At 43.2% G+C, this 20,663-nt stretch overlaps 1 protein-coding gene across 1 annotated transcript in view; it reads right to left on the bottom strand.

Moving 5' to 3' along the window:
• The window catches only part of mmp17a (matrix metallopeptidase 17a), an 81,659-nt gene that overhangs the window by 8,478 nt on the left and 52,518 nt on the right, over window positions 1-20,663 (bottom strand). Inside the window, exons 4-9 of the mRNA XM_072662308.1 lie at window positions 16,087-16,373; window positions 9,906-10,082; window positions 5,716-5,818; window positions 4,842-4,924; window positions 3,315-3,467; window positions 1,650-1,907 (exon numbers count right to left, since the gene is read on the bottom strand). Of these exons, the coding sequence (XP_072518409.1) occupies window positions 1,650-1,907; window positions 3,315-3,467; window positions 4,842-4,924; window positions 5,716-5,818; window positions 9,906-10,082; window positions 16,087-16,373 (1,061 nt within the window). The remainder of the gene's footprint in view (window positions 1-1,649; window positions 1,908-3,314; window positions 3,468-4,841; window positions 4,925-5,715; window positions 5,819-9,905; window positions 10,083-16,086; window positions 16,374-20,663) is intronic.

The raw sequence follows: 20,663 nt of genomic DNA, 5'->3' as shown, positions 1-20,663 counted from the left end.
CCGCTGAGCCACCACTGCACCAGATGCCCCTATTGTAATAGCAATAGCAAGTGTGCCGTTCACTGGACTAACCAGTAAAGCAGTGGTGAACTTGCTGTGTATAAATAAACAGATTTGTGCTCTCTAATATTAAATTCCACATAATTAAGCTGGGGTTTAATAGTCTTATTATTGTTGTATTCCGGTTTGGTATTTATTATGTATGAGAATGTTTTGATCCTAATAATAATAATAATAATAATAATAACAATGTCAGCAGATTATTGTTGTGAATTCCAGTCCTTTAATCCAGGCCCTTAATTCTTTAGCCCGGCAATCATAAACATGAACCAGCTACAGATTTCAATGCAGTGGTTAATAAAGAGGCCTTCACCCGAGTGGACTTGCCCACTATGATGATGCTAATTAGTGCCTCTCTGAGAACTGGTGCTATGCTTTGTATTTTTTATTTCTGATTTTTACCCATCTTCTCCTTTTCTCTGGACCAGTAATTCCCCAACCTACATATTCTTCCCCCATCACATGCAATGCTCCAGACACTGAGAAGGTGAAGACTGACACACGTCCCCTCCCGACACCTGCTCAGCCAGACACCGCCTCCCTTTCCAAACTGAGAGCAAGGCCAACTGCCTTGCTCTCGGGGTCTCAGGTCCCGATGGTTAGCAGCATGACTGGGATTTAAACTAGCGATTCTCTGCTCATATTGACAGCACCTTATTCCGCTGGACCACTCAGGACCCCCTCTCAGTGGGTTTAATACTTCTCAAAGCAGCTCTACTACTTTTGAAAGCTAGGAAGAAAACAAAACTAAACCTAAACCTAAATCTAAATCCATTGTGCAGTAGGGTACATTTGACGTTACAGACTCTATAACTAGATTTTACTATTATCGCTTGAGTCAGTTCAGTTTAGTTCGTATTGACCACTGGTTTTGATGCTGTATGTTTACAAACATCTGATCATTCTGATCTGTTCTAGGCACATACTGGCTAATTGATCTAGTTTTAGTGACTCAGGAAAGCTGCCAGAAGCTGGTGTCTGGCTATGCGTTACCTTTGCAGCAGGTCATAACAGCAAATTTTTTTGTTATCGTGATAATTGAGGATACTGTTAGTGCTTAATAAACACAGATCAGCTGCAGGTTTTGTTACAAACAGTGTAACTAGACTGGTTTAATTAGATGCAGCAGATGTTGAATAAAAACCACTGTATTCAGTACGGGAGAGTCTCTGAATAGTGGTTTATAAGAGTCTGTCGCTACTAATGTTTTTAGTCTGTGATTTACATATATCGTGATAAATATCTTTGTGGCTTTAAAGTCTTTAAATATTGTGATATAGTTTTTTTACCATATCGCCCAGCCCTAGGTTGGATACATTTAACACTTTAGTCATCATTAAAAGTGGCATTATGTGTTGAATTTGGAGAAGCAACTGGTTATATCAATTAAATTGTTCTTGTTTGATTGGTTTATTGCAAATAACTAAAGGTTTTTTGATTTTGCTAATAAACTTAACTTGCAGTGGAGGTTGAATAATTTAAATAAACAACCCAGTGTGTTTCAGATGAAGGACAAAGCTGTTGTGCTTGTCAAAGCAACTTACTGACAGGGCTTATTGAAGAAAGAGAGACAGGACCCAGGTACTCACTATCAGACCAGCGCATGGCATCGTCAAGCTGAGCTGGAACCCCTTTCCATAACGTAGTGTCTTTAGGGTAGCCCAGGTCCATGCGCCGCAGGTGGTCGTCGTAGCGCCAGTAACGGTTGTCCTTGAAGAAGTAGGTCTTGTCATTATGCAGCCAGACAAAGACAGCATCCACACCCTCCATGGGCAGTCCGAAATCACTGATCGGCCGTGGGTAGCCTTCCTCCACAATGTTGTCCTTGAACACCCAGTATTTCACTCCTAAAGTGAGGCGTAGGAGACATTTCAGACGGTTATCATGAGCTGATAAAAGCTTTAAAAGAAAAAAGTATGTGTGTGTGATGGATCAGACAGGATTGGAATCTGTCAATATTTGTCCAGACACATCAAGCTGATGTGGATGAAGTCGGCCAACTACGGCCTACTGAAGATTGCCTTCTATCAGCTCAACATTGTGTGTTGTGAAAATTGGCACTCAAACACACAGCAAAGACTGTGTGTCCAAATGAGGGCTGACGCATGTAATTACTGGGCTTGCGTGAAAGGGAACAAGTATTCATAGCTGGTAGAAGACAGCGTAACTAAAAAACTACAAAATACAAAGTCATTTGCCTGCTTTATAAGCTTCAGAGGTCAATGTTTATGCTTAGTACTGTGTGAAAGCAAGTCTCTGTTAGCTTGGTGCTTCGTTGGGGTTATTTTCCCCCCATTTTCCACATTTACCAATTTCCACCCCCTTTCCTGGGTCTCTCCCAATCACACAATGCTATCAGATGCTGGGGGATGAAAGCTAGCAAGTGCTTCCTCCAAGTCACATGAACTCAGCCACTCCATCTCTCTAAACTGCCACTACCACAATGGACAGCTGAACGCGCTTGGAGAACGCCAGCCGCCAGTTCTGTTAAATCAGCTCACAGATGCCTGTGCCAGCTATTACTGCACTGAGCGATGAGGAGAGGGAGGGCCATTCTACCCACCCAGAGAGAGAAAGAGAGAGAGAGAGTGAGAGCGTGGCCAACTGTGCTCTGTGGGATTCCTGGCCATGGATGGTTGTGGCAGCACTGGGGGTCGAACTGATGATGGGGCCAGCACATTCTGGAGCCCCTGGTGGTTGATTTTAGGTAAATGTTTTCAGAGCTTCAGTTTAATTTGTCAAAATGGCAAAAATGCTTGTTAATCGGTGACTTGGCAACTGGCCAATTTATTTCTTTTTAATTCTGGTTGTTCTATGTTGTAGTTTTACTGTGTAAATAATGTGAGCCAGGTAAGTACAAGCATACTGTATTTGAAAGTATTTGTGCATGCTCAAATCCACCAGCCTGTGCATTTCATACCAGTGTGTTTAATTAACCAACAAAGTGTAAGTTTGATTAAAGAGCAAATAAACTGTTTTACTGGTGCTTTAATATAATGTTTAAATATAATAAAATATTTACTGCAATTTTCTAAACAGCCATAGGCCAAATTGGTTGTAAAAAAAAATATTCCCATAATTCATGATCGATGAACCCCTAGTAAAACAATACAATACACTTTTATGATTTCTTTAATACCAAAATAAGATGGTGAGATTTTCCGGAATAATAGCTGAAGTCTTATTACAGTGAGGCCGAGGAATTCTACAGAAGACTGTATGATGATCTGAAGAGAACAGTCCATCAGACGTACCTTTGAAGAAGACGATTTTATGGTCTCCGGGCCTCTCATACACGGCGTCTACGCTGTCCAGGTTGTCTGGTAGGCCCCTCCAGAAGCGGTGGATCTGAGCAGGTCTCAAGGACACCAGGTGCCGCTCCCGTGTCAGACGCCAAAAGTACTTCCCTACGGGAGGCACCCAGAGTTAGACCTTCATTCCACTAGGTCCATATGTGTATATACACACATCTGCCTATATATTTGTTACTGGAGCTGTTATGTTGTGCTATTGCGTGGCTGTACAGGAAACCATGGTTAACCAAAGGGAAAACATGTGCACATGCCCTGGGGCAGTGGATACCCAAGTGCCCAGCTGTCTGAACTAGTCAAGCAAACAAAGCAGGGCCCTTTTTATTTCAGCTGCGAGGATGAACACGAGCGGTGATGTAAGCCGATTTTCTTTTCCCATCACAGTTGAAGCAAAAGACCACTTGCACTGAGGTTAAAGGGCTGTATTCACTGATCAAACACTGATTACGTTTATGAAGTTTGTATATACCTAGAAATTCTTTCTGAAAAAAATAGTAAACGTCAGATTTTAGAAATTCTTAATAGTAGTTTTTGGTTTCATCCAAACAAAAGCATGTTTGAATATAATAAGTTTTTTGTGAAGTGCAGACCACGCTTGACTGAGGCAAGGAGGAGAACTCGAGAAATTTGGTCTGGGGTTCTTGGCGGGCTTCGAGCTGATGGGACCCAAAGCCAGACTCCCCTGGATAGATAAAATTGGACCATCGGAAGGAGAAGGGGCGATGGAGGGATGCAAATTTTCGTCACAAGAAGGAGAGGGGAGAGGAGCAGCTATATAGCGTGTAGTAATGTAGATGAGGAGTTGGGGCGTGGTCCTTCTCCCAAACTTTTAGTTATTACATAACTCCATATAAATGGCGAGAGGCAGAAGACAAGTTTCTGAGTATCTAGATAGTTTGACACAAACCCATAGATGGACACGCAAATCCACCAATAACAGGTGAAAGGCAGATGACGAACACACAAAACCAGCAATTACAGATGAGAGGCAGAGGATGGACACACGAATCCACCAATTAGACATGGTGAGAGGCAGAAGACGAGTTTCTGAGTGTCCATTGGTTAATTTGACACAAGCCCATAAATAGACACACAAATCCACCAATTACAGATGAGAGGCAGATGACAGACACACAAATCCACCAATTAGACATGGTGAGAGGCAGAAGACGAGTTTCTAACTGTCCATTGGTTAATTTGACAAAAGCCTATAAATAGACACACAAATCCACCAATTACAGACCAGTTAGACACAGTGAGAGGCAGCTGTGAGTATCCAGTCAAGGGTGTCAAAAGGGCGGGCTCTACAGATTCAGGAAATGCCTAAACCGTATTTCTGCACTGTATTATCACAAAGATATTAATAGAAATGCCAAGAAACATCGCATTTGACCACTGGTTCTGTACAGTGACTGCTAGGGTATATTGATTTCAGCCAGGTCCCTTTTTTCCCCCCAAATGTGTCTGTACCTTTGAAAAAGAAGGCCTCGCCTCGGATCTGGGCCACTGCATCAAAGTGACTGGTGCATCTGTCAGGGGCATCGCGCGCTGGTCTGAACGGCATGAAGAAAAAGTCGAAAAAGAGAGAAAACAAACACATTTGAAAAAGAACAGAGAAGACAGAAGCCACTGGTGGCAACAGAGGACAGTGAAAAATATATAGCCTACCGCACTATTGATCTAGTGTATCAACAACAGAGAGACTGTGTGTGCGTGGGCGAGTGTGTGCTTGTGTAATTGTGCAGTCATGTATGCTTTCATATTTTGGCTTGCTATATTTGCACAGACACCATGAACAAGTTTGCGTAAACTCATTAGGTATTTCAATTAAAACTGGCCAAACATCAAGGGAGATGTTATCACCCGCTTGCAGGAGGGGCCCTTGAATGCATTATCCCTTGGCTAATGACTGATTTAGGGGCTTGTCGTGTTTGGGTTGCTAACGAAGCAGCAATTATAGTGACAGTGCTTCTTTTGTGAGGTAGAACTCAGCCCTGCACCTTATTAACAAAGATCTTTATTCACAGCCTATTAGCCTATTAGCTCTCAGAGAAGAAGGCGTTAATGACCTTTGCCAGGCTCAAGTCCACCTTTTTCACCCATCATCTGTGAAGACAGTACGAGAGCAATGAAAAGCTATGGGCTGCTCGCCAAAGCACAATCACACTTATGAGGTGACAAGGATGCAGTGTATTATTTGCCGGTTTCTGACGCTTGCTTTTAAAAAGCAGAGAGAGTCATTGTCTCAGCATCAGTGCAACGTATTCAGGACATGCTAACTTTCATTGAGAACTCTCTCTCTCTCTCTCTCTCTCTCTCTCTCTGTGTGGGAAAATGTACTCACGGCACAGTCGATCTGTTCTCCGGCAGGTCTAGCAGGACTGGCGGGTCAGCTGTGCGCGAGGGGTCATCTGGACGCACAGTGTGTGAGACCGAATCCCGGACACCTAACAAAAAGGCCCCGCAACCCAGGTCATTTCTGAACGAGAGAACATCATGCGCCAGCACGTTCAAACACAGTCATTCGCACATTTGCAGTGAAGTGGTGTTGTGGGGAAAACTGCAGTGGGAAAGCGCATATGCTTTAGTCATTCTCGAGACTGAGGGAATAAGGAAACATGATTTGCTTTAGACCCTTTTAGACCCTTTTGAGTGTATTTTGGATGAGCAAAACTGATAAAGCCTCTCACAATGATTAAAGCTTCTTGCAGGGGCTGTGTAGCTTTATGTAAATGCAATCAGGCTAACTGATCACCAGTTTTCATTAAGCGTGAGCTACTTTGGCTACATTTGGAGAGGGATTCTTCTTTTAATCAGTGTGCTATCACAAACAACAAAAAAAATAAATCAGGGCTGTCACAGTTGCACAACTGAAAATCAATAGTGATGTGGTTTGAAAAAAGAAATTATGATATAGATATAGACTTATATATATATATATTGGGGTGTCACAATACTTGTCCATATTGTATATATACATAAAAAGCGTTCAGCACAGTTCAAATAGAAAACACTAAGCAGAAATATGACATAACACTAAGAATTGCGGCCTAGGCGTGGTCTTAATATTCCTCTTAATATTCCTCTATTACCATGTTACCCCGTTACCATGGCAACACACAGCCTTGACACAGAGAAGCTTTTTACTAAAAAGGATAAACCCTTTTTGAATCTCCTATGAATGAATGAGCAGGTGTCCCAATACTTTTGTCCATATTGCGTGTATATATATATATATATTGTTTTGTTTTTGTTTTTTTTTTCATCTAGCTATTGATCCTACATTTGGAATATGCCAAATTAGGGTTGCATCTACAATATTTGGCAGCTTATTTGATTGATTGATTTATTTACTGACAAAAAAGACACTGAATTAAAATAACATCAGGCCAGTTTACTAATCCAGTAAACATCCATGACAGGCCTTAATTCTAGTCTTTCTAAGTTCTCCTTTCAACGGAACTGATTTCCTTTCAGAATGCTGTGCAGTCCTAATTAATGTACGGAAAACAGGTCCTTAGTGTTCAGACAGTGATGAGTGCGTTTCATTTATTTACCATAGTATAGTCTGGTATTGAACATAGTGATGCTACTCTTAACTGCTACTCATAATTGGTAATTTTTTACACACTAAGATCATTTCTACCGACAAGCTTAAGATAAATATGAAAGCCCTCATTACGACTCCTCCGTCGGCTTCTCAAACAGGGCAGGAAACCAGTCAGGGATGGAAGTGTTAATGACTTGAGCAGACCTCACACAAGCCTGAGAGCGGCTCAGACCCTGCACAGTCAGTCAAACCTCACACCTGCCCTGATTGAATCTGTGTTTGTAAGAGGATCTTAAATATCCTGATCCATCTACAGCATTCTTCACTCCTGTTCTCCTGTCCCTGCCATAGCTCTCTCTTATCCTTGGTACTTGACATTAATGCTTCTTTTCTCTCTCACTCTCACGCTATCTCTATCTCTCCCTCTCACCGCCCACCCTCTTCTCCCCCTGCCTTTCTCTGCCTGGGCTGGTCCTGGGTGTTTTGCGTAGAGGCTGGGTATTCTGTGGCATGCTGTGCTGCGATAAGCTCGGTCTGAGGCAGCGAGACGGCCAATTAAACCCCGCATTCTCCATCTGTCTCCAGCACCGCTGTGTAATTAAATCAATAATCCTCCAATTTAAACAAATCAATTCTCCTTCCTGTGCCCCTATTTTGAGGCTCGTGTCTCTGCACTACAGGATCATGCAGAGGTGCCCGCTGGGGGGGGCGCGCGGCACCACGGACCCACCCACAATGCCTGCTAATTATGGTGAGCGCTTGTGCTGTGAGAGAGGGGAGATGAATGGGAGGGAGAGATGTATGAGGAGAGAGGGAGAGAGAGAGAGAGAGAGAGAGAGAGAGAGAGAGAGACAAGCAGCAGCCAATGCTTTTTGTGAACAGATTAGGGCATCTGTTTGTCTGTCAGTCTGGGCACAAGTTCAGTCCTTTCACCTCGTCTTCTCTCTTCACTCCGCTCTGCCTCTGCAGCTACAATGTGAAGGCAAAGGTGGGCGAGTGTCTGTCCTTGTGCATTGCAAAGAATGGTATCTCGACAAGATGAACTCTAGTCGTAAATCTGCAGAGTGCCACCAGCAAACAAAGTTGTTTGTTTTAAAACATTTGAAAAAGTGCCTGAAACAAGCAAAAAATGATGTGATAAAACTAATACAACTGTATTCACTGATAAATGTACACAATAAAAATGACTTACCTTTAGCAAATGATAAGAATCTAGTAATAAATATGAATATCTAGTGATTTTTTAGTTTGCAAAGGGTGCAGAATCCTGACATGCATTAAAATGAGGGATCCTACTGTACATTATGTCCTCAAGCAACTACATTGTTTCCGGTTTCATTAAAAATTGAGGTCAAGAAGACTTCAAGGCCTTATACTTATAAACTCCCTGGACACAAAATGAGTCACCGTGCATGTTTAAGGTGGCAGTAACTTCAGGCTCTTGCAGATGCCGTTGCACAAGGGTGTACGACAGGATTTATAGACTGAGAAGAGGTGGTACAGTGCAGTGAATGTCTCGAGTCTCTGCTTTTATCCCATCCGTGCAGTGAACACACACATACACACCAGTGAAATACACACAGTGACAGTGAGCACACATACCCGGAGCGGTGGGCAGCCATTGCTGCCGCGCCCGGGGAGCAGAGAGGGTGAAGGGCCCAACAGTGGCAGCTTGCCGAGCCCGGGTATCAAACCCACAACCCTGTCATCAATAGCCCGGAGCTCTAGCCGCTGAGCCACTACTGCCCCATGTCTTGTTGGATGTGTTGAAAATAAGTCATATTTGGGCCATGGTGTGAAGGAAGCAGCTGAAGCGTACAGTGATACAGGTCTACCAGTGGTACTGCCACTGCTGGTAGACCCGTATGACCGTACACTTCCTTACACCTGCAAATTCAGCTGCTTGCTTCACACTATGCAATCACTTCTTTTTGCCAATAATTAACATCTGCTTTGCAGCCCATTTTCCATACATCCAACGAAACACTCACTGCACTGTTCCTCTACTTCCCAATCTTAAAATCCGTCACACACCCCGCAGGTATCTATAGCCCGATTATCTTCGTGCAACACCATCTGCAAGATCCTAAAGTTACTGCCACCTTGAACATGCAAGGTGACTAATTTCCTGTCCATGGAGCTTATCTCAGTGATCTGATTACTAGATATGCTCTCTCAAGAGCCCTTAGCTCAGCCAGCAGGGATAGCCTGGCTTAAAAGTGGAAAGGCAGCTTTTTTCCCCATTATCTTTGAAACTCTCTTCTTGATGACCTGAGCACTCTTGACGATCTCTGCACATTTAAGAGGATGGTTAAGAGCTGTCTGTTGTGTCTGGCTTTTAATTAATCAGGGTTTTACGGGTTTTCTTCTTGCACTGCACTTTACTGCTCTCTCAAATGTTCAATATTCCGCTTCAACAGAGAGTTTGAACATCTGTAGACAACCTAAAAGCAACCTTAAAAATATCCACAATATAATTTATATATTATATATTGACTAGTTTGAAGATCACCAAGATCATATATTTGCAGTGTGGGGCTTGGAACTTATCAAGTCCCTGTAGAGAAAGTACTGCCTATTGAAGAGGACCTAAACATGAAGCCAGGCATGGTCTGGAGAGACTTAAAGCCCCCCCAGCATTGAGCTGTGGAACTGTGTTCTCTGGATAGACGGGGCTCCATTCGATATTTTTGGGGTGAGCTGGGGAGTTGGGGATGAGATGGGGTGGTGATCATCCAACATCCTGACCTCAATGAAATCTTCACAGCAATGCTCTAAAATCTTGTACTAGATCCTGGACAGTAGAGACAGTTAACCTTCAATTAATTGTTAGCTACACTATCCTCAAGCTAACTACAAGCTAACATCAGACCCCAAACATTACATTACACATACACCACTACATTTAGGTTAAGGAGAAAGCTGTGAGAAATAGAACTGTGACTTTTACAGAAGATAGAAATGTACAGCATGTTTATTCTTACCGTATAGCTGCCACACTCTGACCTTGTCTTCATACGGGAGATCGTACTTGAGAGGGTCGCCCACAGGACCCTGATAGTACGGCCGCATGATGGATTCGATAGCAGATGTATGGGCGAGTCCTATGGCATGGCCGAACTCATGCACCGCCACAGCAAACAAGTCCATCCCGTGAGAATCTGCAGACCACCAGACCGAAACGGAGAACCTTAGGTACACATTGTGCAAAGACGGAAACTCGGATCTCAGAACTACAGCGCTTAAAGATCACCTCCCTGATGAGCAGAACAGTGTAACTCAGGGCACAGAGTTGCATAACACTCTAATTTTGAACACAGAGCTCTTTGGTTTGATGTTTCGAACCTTTTACATGTTTCGGAAGTTCTTATTCCTGCATTTATCACCACAGACAGGCGGTTTTAAGAGGCTCACTCAGACACAAAGGCTTTCAACACCTTCCCGTTAAATGGCCCTGAGAGATAACAATATAGTCAGAGCCAGGAAGCTGTCAATCAAATGTTTAGTCAGAGAAAGATAGAGAACCCCAAGCTGTGCAGCTGGGTATAAACTGCAGAAAGTTATGGCAGTTGTCCTCTTCTGCAAATCTGTTTAAAAAAAAAAAAAATAAATAAAATAAATAAAAAAAATAAAAACACAGCTCAGCTCGAGTCTGGCTCCTCGAGAAGTCAAACCTTAAAGCTGTGATTTGCTGATTAAGATTAGGGGTTGCACCTTCTCAAACGGTTTCTCAGCCTCCCGTGCAGATTCTACGGTTTGCATGAGCATCAACACACTTCAAAGATTCCCAGACACAAAAGGCAACTTTTCCTGGGTTGTGGAAGTCACCTGGATGACTTACGGGCACAATGCTCGCTCTAATCTGCACATGCACACACGCGCTCTGAAAGACGAACGTGAGCCTGACTCCACAGAGTTTCATTTTAATAGCGCTCTCATTCAAACGCCACTGCATTTATTTGTGCCTGTCAGAGGCCTGCGGTGCTTTGCGGTGATCGCTTCGCAATGGTAACAGACTCTTTCAGATGGATCTTGCTACGTTTAGGCTGCTCTGAGAAAGGACACATGCAGCATGCCAGATAAAGGTGCTTCTGCTGGCACATAGAGAGGCCTGTATTTGAGGTTGAGGTTGCTCCATGTGCTATAATGAGTGATGTCTCCATCCAGTCCAGAGGATCGGGTTTGTGGCGGACCCAGGTATATTTTAATAAAGGGCTATCAGCTGTTATTAAGCCTACTTCACTTTTGATTCTCGATTCAATTTCCTTTATTGTAGAGGCTCCACAAATGAACATTATCCACCACCTGAAGCAGGAAAACGTCTGCGGAATGATCTGCAATGCTGCCGTTTTGACAGCGTCTGAAATAGACGCCTTTTGTGTAAACACAGGCACGTAAAATGCAAGCTTGTGGCTACTACAGTTCAGGTCTAGTGCTTGTTGTTTACCAAGATGCCACCAAAATTACTGTGTGTGGAAAATATATCCTCACAGTGTCACAACTGCTTTACAGCAGTGCTACATGCTGCTCCCAGATTCAAAGAGTACATTCAAAATAAGCCAAACAAACCGTCCAGACCCAGCAGGCACCAGACGTTAATTTGGGTTCAGTCAAAAAAACAACATTGACGTTACACATATCAACCGATCAACATCTTACAATGTTAGGTTTTAACATTGAGTGGATGTTAACGTTATGAAGTGTAGCAGATGTTGGGTTTTGGTCACCCATACTAGCTGGGGAATGTCACATTATGCATTTAATCAAAAGAAATAGATTTCACTGTAGTACTATTTAACAGACTGGTATAGTTGGTTGACATTGTGTGGCTGAGTTACCTATGAAAACACTTTGAAAATATGTTTCCTTTGCTGTACTTTTATGAATATAGTTTTATTTATTCATTTAGTTTGTTTTGTCGGATTTGGCCCCTTTTTCTCACAATTTGCTACTTCCAATTAACCCATCCGTTCGTAGCTCTCCCTAGCACTAGCAATGCTCCCCACATTAGGAGGGTAAGGACTTAACATTAAAACCAGAAACTGTCTCTTTTCAAACTGCCGCCGATGCAGCATTGCCAGCAGCCGACACGCTTTGAGGACAATTTCGGGTCCTCTGCTTCACCGCACCAGCTAAAAGACAACTATGCTGGCCAACATCACTTTAAGAGTGGAGAGAGAGCGGCATCTACCCACCTGGAGAGAGCACGGACATTTGTGTTGTCTCAGACTCCGGCCACTGATGGCAAAACAGCATGGCTCTTAATTCATGGCCCAGGCCATAGTGGCAGTGTATTAGACCACTAAGCCACTAATGATAAATTATTATTATTATTATTAAAATATATACACACGCGGACGAAATTGTTGGTACCCCTCAGTTAATGAAAGAAAAACCCACAATGATCACAGAAATAACTTGAATCTGACAAAAGTAATAATAAATAAAAATTCTATGAAAATGAACAAATGAAAATCCAACATTGATTTTGAACCATGCTTCAACAGAATTATTTAAAAAGTAAACTCATTAAACAGGCCTGGACAAAAATGATGGTACCCCTGAAAATAATGTGACCAAAGGGACATGTTAAATCAAGGTGTGTCCACTAATTAGCATCACAGGTGTCTACAATCTTGTAATCAATCAGTGGGCCTATATATAGGGCTACAGGTAGTCACTGTGCTGTTTGGTGACATGGTGTGTACCACACTCAACATGGACCAGAGGAAGCGAAGGAAAGAGTTGTCTCAGGAGACTATAAAGAAAATTATAGACAAGCATGTTAAAGGTAAAGGTTATAAGACCATCTCCAAGCAGCTTGATGTAAACACAGCTAAAAACACCCAAGTATGGCTAAGAGGAAAATATTGGACTATTCTGAAGTGGCCTTCTATGAGCCCTGACCTAAATCCTATTGAACATCTCTGAAAGGAGCTGAAACGTGCCGTCTAGAAAAGACCCTTCAAACCTGAGACAACTGGAGCAGTCTGCTCATGAGGAGTGGACCAAAATACCTGCTGAGAGGTGCAGAAGTCTCACTAACAGTTACAGGAATCGTCTGATTGCAGTGATTGCCTCAAAAGGTTGTGCAAAATAACAAACAAAATATTAAGTTAAGAGTACCATCATTTCTGCCCAGGCCTGTTACATGAGTTTATTTTTTTAAATAATTCTGTTGAAGCATAGTTAAAAAGCAACGTCTGACTTTCATAGGTTCAATTTCATAGCATGTTTATTTATTATTACTTTTATCAGATTCAAGTTATTTCTGTGACCACTATGGGTTTTTCTCTCATTAACCGAGGGGTACCAACAATTTTGCCCATGTGTGTATTAAAATAAAATATATTTAACCACTTACTCCTTGGATCCACCTTTTAAAACTCCTTTGCATTGTGTTTCATGCAATTACCGATTATATATAATAAAAGATGACTGGCCCGCGAGGGGCTAATAAACGCCGCCAGACTTTAATAAAACTTTTTTCAGATTTGCTTAAAAAATGTACGCAATGTATTTTTTATTCAGTGTCTCCACAACCTCCATAATCTAGCTGAAATGACTGTGTGAATGTTTCCCAAATCAACTATATCAGCGGTTGTTGTCATTCTGCAATGGCAGCAGTATCAAGTGAACCCTCTGTGATTTGTGACTGCAAACAATTTGGCATGCTCGTAAGATCTGTCTGGTGTGGGCTCCTGCCAGTTTCCTCCCTTTTAAATAATGCTCACTTGTTAAAGCCAATTGAGTGCCAAGAGCTCCAACTTGTGGAGAAATAATCAGCCTGATAAAGTCAGCAAGGGAGTTCTGGAAGTCCGGTCCGTGTCCCTCTCATGTAACAAGAAGTCACACAGGCAGAGTAACTCCCGTTTATTTTCAGAGTGGTAAGTAAAGTAGCTGATACCCAGTACTAATGACTGACAGCTAGGTAACTCCGGTGATAATGGACCAGGGTCATTTCTTTAACCCACTGTCTGGCTCGATATACCTCACACACATACAGCACACATGCACGCACACACATCAGAGGCTTGTGCCAAATTGCAAAAGTCATCAAAAAACACCTGCTTAATGAGGCTTCTGTTCCGGCCACAATAATCAGTCTGCATTAGCAAGCAACCAGAGGAGAGAGAATTAATAAAAGCAATCTGCATGCTGTCAAAACAAAGCAGCACTCCCTTGACTCCACTTAGCTGACCCAAGGGAGCATGCCAAACCTGCACCACAGGCTGCTTTAGCTGCCACTCATCTAGCCAGTATCCGCCCACCGGCTTAAACGGAGCGTTTAGCATTCTGCAAGATAGGCGCGTCTGCTCGTGCCCCATTTTGGTTTAGAGGTAATTAGACACATTAGCAGACTGTCCTCAAAGGGGAAAGTTCTTAGGTCCTGCCAAGAACAATATACTCAAAGATGTTTCCCCAGACTGTGGAGGAGGGGGTAGAGGAGAAAACGCAATTACTCAAGTTCTCGTTCCTATGATGAGGTCCATCCATCTTAAGGAGATTATGGTCTGAATCTGCTGAACCTCAGAGGGTTGCTTTCTCCTGCTGACCTTACAACATCACAGACTATAATTATCTCCTTGCTGCTGAGTTCTAGACACACGTCTAGCATTCAAGCCTCTCAGAACCAAGTTCTAAAGGAACAAACCAGTGTCAATCACAGCGAGAGAATGATTTGGCCTGTTTAATTCAGCAAAGCCTGCTTCATTAATGTTCATCATTTTTTGCCAAAGAAACAAATCAGTGGAGCAAATAGCCTCTCAAACACTTGCTCCTCAAGAGAATACATGCTGTTTTTGGTGGACATTAGGTGCATTAACTTTTCATAAAGTTATGAAATGAGGGATGGGATGATATTTCTTGTGCAAAGAAGCCCTAAAACAGGAAGAAGTGATAGTGATGTCTGAAAGCTTTGTGGCAGTGAAGTATTGCAGAAACAAGGATGGTCTGAAGAGCATGTAGGAGGACAAGTGGCATCTCATGTGTTCATTAAACACAAAATGGTAGGCTTGACGTAAAAAGAGTGAACTTGAAGATGACATTTCTGTGGGGAGATAAAAACACAGTATGAAAGGAAATTCATCAAGCCTCTACTGACAAATCAGGTCATAGCTCTTTTTTCATAGCTTAATTTAACTCTGGATTAATGAACTGAACTCCACAGGAGTCACTGTGGCACCAATGGCAGCTACTGACCCAGATAACATGCCTATGTGGGGTCTTTCTGGGAACCAGGAAGCTTTGTCCAGAGGTTCCATGTTGGCCTCTCATATAGAAGCCCAGCAGGGTCCCACCAGAGCCAGTGATGCGACCAGGAGGTGTTAAACATTGTCCCCATCTGGGTTGTACACTGCACATCGAGCTTAGATGAGACATTTGTGAGATTAGGGTTGGCTGTAATGATGGGGCCCAGTTGTGTCCAATCATTACAGTCCCAGTAACAACACATGAACAAACCCACTTAGAGCCCCTGCCCACCTGGAACCCATCAAGCCCATGTTTCACCCAGGAGCATGTTGGCTGGGGAGAAAGTAAACTGTTTAGAGCTACTGTAGTGCTAGCAGGTACTGTACACTCTGGCATGCCTACAGAGAGACTGACCAAAGTCTTAAGGCTTTCTAAAGCGCGCTCTCTCTCTCTTTCCATCATTATACACACACCTGCCAAGCCCCCATGCAAACATCTGCTTGCCTGATGGGAGGCCTAATTGGTTCACACTTCAGCGCTGTCCAGGAGCATATGGCCCCAGGCCGCCGGAGAGGGATGAAGGGAGGGAAAGGAGGGCACACCCAGAACCCAGCAGGGAGTTCACTGGCTGGGCAGCTTTGTATAACAATGGCCTGCCTTTCGGCACAGTCATGTTTTGCAAAGCCCCTCAGCCATGGCCTACACAGGCCTTCATCCATGTCTTGCACAGACCCTCAGCCAGGCAGAGGACTTCTGGAAGAAAGGCTTCGAGGGAGGCACAAACACAAGCTTCGCTGCCCAGGCAGAGGCCCCGGAAAGAAAGCCAGGGCAATCATGATGCAGAAGAGCATCTGCCGCTCTCAGACTGGCCTCTTCCTCAGAGGCCTGCTCTAGACACATTACGCAAGAGTGAAGCGAGGTCATAAACTCAGCTCATCAAACTCTATCTCAGTGCTGCTCTCACAGCCTTACCTGGAGATCGGAAGGTCCAAGCCTCATCGTCATCGAAGTGCGTGTCCCCGGCTGTGAAGCGCTCTCCAGGGAAGAACGCGTGAGCCACGGTGCCACCAGGCCCGTCGAAGGGGTAGCCGTCATTATGGTCCGCTTTGGTGAAGTCGATCTGGATGTCCGCTTCGTTCCCTGCCACCTCGTGGAAGTTTAATGGCGCAATGTCGCTCCACACCTTCAGCGCGTAGTACATCAGAGCTCGAACTGTGTCCCGGCCCAGCAGAGCAGACTCCTTGGGAAATGTCCGGACCCTGGGAAGACAGCAACTAGTATCAGCGTGAAACGATTTAATCTCGTCTAGAGTCAAAGTAAGGTGCTGTTGCCATTTTCAATTTCACAGAGAAGCCAGTAGCAAAGCAAACAGATTGTTCCAGGCCTTTGCGTTTGAAGAGAATTAAGGCTAGCACAATCACTGAGAGGAACACAAAAGCACTTTCCCAGGCTCTCTTAATCTCGCCCCAAAACTTGGATTAAGTGATAGTAGGATTTGTATGAATAATCCCACCGCTCTTGACTTTCTGTCTTTCCTGCCCTGTACGACTGGAGCCACGTTTGGGATGATTTGGAGGCCAGGTGCCTTTCACAAACACGGTAATCTCTTCCACCAAGGGCAATTTAGGCCCAGTGTCCAAGCAGAGCACAGATCGATGGGGAATTCATTTCCGGGTGCCTGCTCTGCAAAGTCCTTGTCCTCGCACTGCTAAGATCTGGCTAAGAAAGTGATCTTCTGGTCTGCTTGGGTGCTGGTAACGTAGCAACTCGCCTCCTCCTATCAGCTGCTCAAGGGCAGCATGTAAACATTGTCAGATAGCGACCTAAGGAGCGTTAATGCAGGAAGGCACACGGGCAACTGCAGATGCAGGCATGATGCACATTAGCAGTGAGCCAAGGTCAGCGGAAAGCCTGCACTGCATAAGAGATGAGCTTAGCAATCCTGGCGTTAACTGTTTTAACAGCGCCTACCTGATCCGCTACACGGATACTGCGATTTCCTGCCTCACCCTGGCGTGTGATCGACATACAGATCGTCTCACACCTGGAGGTGGGAGGCAGGAGCTTGTTTTGAATATTCTAGTCGTATCACATTAACGCAAGCTCCATGATTTGAAGGAAACTCTGAGGAAGGGATGGAAGGAAGTGTGGATGAGACTTGGTATTCTGGGAGTATGACACTGATAGCAGTGCATCACCACACCTCTATATTTCCTTTTGCACGTCACTGCCCTCAAATTGTTTTTTCTGTTTGGTGGGGAAGCGCAACGGCTGCCATGAAATAACACCTTTTTCGCAATATCTGTACTGCACTATATAGTTTTCCACCTCAAAGACCCAATCCCACTAATAGTATACTATACACTGGGGTTTTATCTCAGGGGTATCACAATCGTGTTAGGGTGGCATGCAACTGGTGTCTGTTGCTGTGACGAGATGCAACCGCTGCCCAATGAATGTTAATGAATGTTAAGAGCTAAATCCCCAACTTACTGAGAAAAGTAAGAGAGTAAATCACTTGACTGTAGGTGTAGCAGAGTGTGCAGGACTATGGATTTCTGGAGATGTTTACATTCACATGAGCTAAATCCTTTGTTTGTCTTCCTTTATGGGTCACTTATTGACTGTGCTTTCTTCGCAGCCCATCTAGACAGCTGCATTGACCAGCAGTGGGAACTCCTTTTAAATGACTTACTTTCCACACTTGTTAGGTTTCCTCTTGCATCATGGCCTGTATCTATATTTCATGATGTCAAAACAGGAGTGCGTTTGAAGTAAACAGCGAATCGCCCCCGCACAAGGTGCAGTAGGGTCTGTGAGGTCAGATGTGAAATGAGGATGGGAAGGAGTTGGAGGGTGCATTTCAAGCTCAATTTTCACATCCATTTTCTCTATAATGCGCCCTCAGCAGGGTTTTGTTCGATAGCCATTGGTTTTTACTATTACTCAGCTCTCGAATGAGCCAACCTGAGACAGAGGGCAGCCTTGTGCGTAAGCTTTCTTCAAGCTTTCTTTGTCCCACCATTCACACATCGACCCTAAAACACTGCCTTTTAATTTCCAGTAGCAGCCTGCATTTCGCCTCCGAGCGCAACAAGACAGATTAAGCAGACAAGAGAGATTGTGGAGGGGAGGGCAGAGAAAATGACAAGCAGAAAAAGCAAAGGGAATGGCCTCAAAGGAACTCATTTCCTCCTCTGTCTCATCTAAATCGCACAGCAGGGCTGACCTCCTGCAGCTCCCTGCCTCCGATAGGAAATTTACTGTATGGTGTTTTAATCGCCCACCACAATCAATCTAACCCACACACAGGCATCGGCAGAAACACACAGCCTACAGTAGTTGTGTGAGGCAGGATAATTCCATTCATTTCTTCCATAACTCACTTTGCTGATCCGTCTCACTTAGACATACGGCATGATGAAAATACGCCCTAGGAAATAATCCCATTTTAGCTCTCTTGGATATGGATGGGATAATCTGGCTAGACAACAGCCCCACAGATCTCTCTCTCTCTCTCTCTCTCTCTATATATATATATATATATATATATATATATATATATATATATATATATATATATATATATATATATATATATATATGGACAAAAGTATTGGGACATCTGCTCTGCTCTACTTTAAAAAAAAAAGAGTTAATCCTGCTTTTTTCTAGTAACTGTTTTTACTGTCCAGGAAAAGCTTTCTAATATATTTTAGAACATTGCTTTAATTGCATTTAGCAACAAGATCTTTGAGTGAGGTCAGGATGTTGGATGATCACCACCCCAACTCCTCTCTAACTGCCCAACTCATCCCAAAAGAATTGGTTGGAGCAACACAGCTCCACTGCTCCACAGCTCAATGATGGAGGGCTTTATACCCCTCTAGCCCACGCCTGGCATTATTCATGGTGCCAATAGGTTCCTGTTTATCTGCTCCAGAGAGTCCTATTCTATTGGCAGTACTTGTCCACAGGGACAAGACAAGCTGTGTGAGTGTGTATGTGTGCACATTTGTATGTCTGTGTCAGCAATGGGTGCAACTTAAAGTAGCATTCATTACAAATAAAGTGCATTCATTACAAGGGGTGTCCACAAACATTTGGACAGATAGAGTATATCATCGCTGTTTTACCGCTGTGCTGCTGTAGGGGCACCAAACAGGCATTTTTCACAACCTGAAAGCAGTGAAGGATGTTTTCAGAGGATACCAAAGCAGTTTAGAGTCTGCAGTGTGAAACTGTTTTATAGTGGAACATGAAAACCTGTAATATCTGCAGTTTTTAGTGTTTCAACTGCATTTAAGGAAGCCACTTTTCCTCCAGACCCCAGCAGTAAATACTGTACATCATCTTTCACTACTGAATCGTGACCGGATAAAAATGAAACTACTGCTGAGACGCTCTGATTTACTATCAGTGGTGTCACACAACTTGTGGGTTTATTGAATAGTGTGTTTTAAAGTAACCGGACGCCAAATGATCACGGAGGTAAACCAAATGGAATTAGACAAAGAGATACAACCTTTAACACACGACTTCCGTCCAATATGACACTATTATATAAATATTCCACAAAAAAAATGATATCAGTATAAATTAGCGGCATATTACTTGAATTGTGTGGCAATGAAATCACAAAGACTTTGACGGGAATTGGTGGACACTCAGTATTAAAGTACTTAAGATATTATTTAACATAATCTATTTTATTTATTTATTTTATTTATTTATTAATTTATTTTTAACTTTTACAACTTGACCTCAGGTGATTTGATTGATTAATTTGAATAAATCAGGGCATTCATGAAAATAAAAAATGGGGAAGAGTGGAAAATCCAATATCAGCATGATACCATTTAAATTATTCTCTATGGACAAAAGTATTGGGACACCTGCTCATTTATTTTGTCTTCTGAAATCAAGGATATAAAAAAATGTATCCTGATTTTGTTGGAGCAACTGTCTCTACTGTCCAGGGAAGGCTAAAAGTTTTTGCTATGAGAATTTGATTGTATTCAGCCACAAGAATGTTAGCGAGGTCAGGGTGTTGGATGATGATGATGATCACGACCCCACATCATCTCCAACTCCCCAATTCATTCCAAAAGTATGGTTGGTATGTTGATGGAGCTCCATCCATCATTCTAGAGAACACAGTTCTTGCACTGCTCCACAGCTCAATGCTGGGGGGCTTTATACCCCTCTAGCCCACACCTGGCATTAGGCAGCATTGTGCCAATGGGTTCATGTTTACCTACTGTTTATCTAAATACTTTCTACAGGGACTAGACAAGCTGTGTGTACGTTCTGCACATCAGCAACGATTATCACAAACATGAAACATGTTATTTCTAAGACATAAAAGCAGGTCTTGAGGGGGAGTCTGATTACTGTGAAAATCACACGTAATGTTGCTTTGAGAACAGAAATTCAAATTGTTCAATTTAAAACTGTTTAACTACACAACAAAAGTCCATGTTACAATCCCTAGCAACAGAACCCCATCAGAGCTCAAGCACTGCTATAATATATTGCCAGGCCTCTAG

The sequence above is a fragment of the Salminus brasiliensis genome, chromosome 18, assembly GCF_030463535.1.
Source record: "Salminus brasiliensis chromosome 18, fSalBra1.hap2, whole genome shotgun sequence".
Classification (NCBI taxonomy): Eukaryota; Metazoa; Chordata; class Actinopteri; order Characiformes; family Bryconidae; genus Salminus; species Salminus brasiliensis.
Note: the sequence above shows the minus strand (reverse complement) of the source record. Positions and strands in the feature narration are given on the sequence as shown.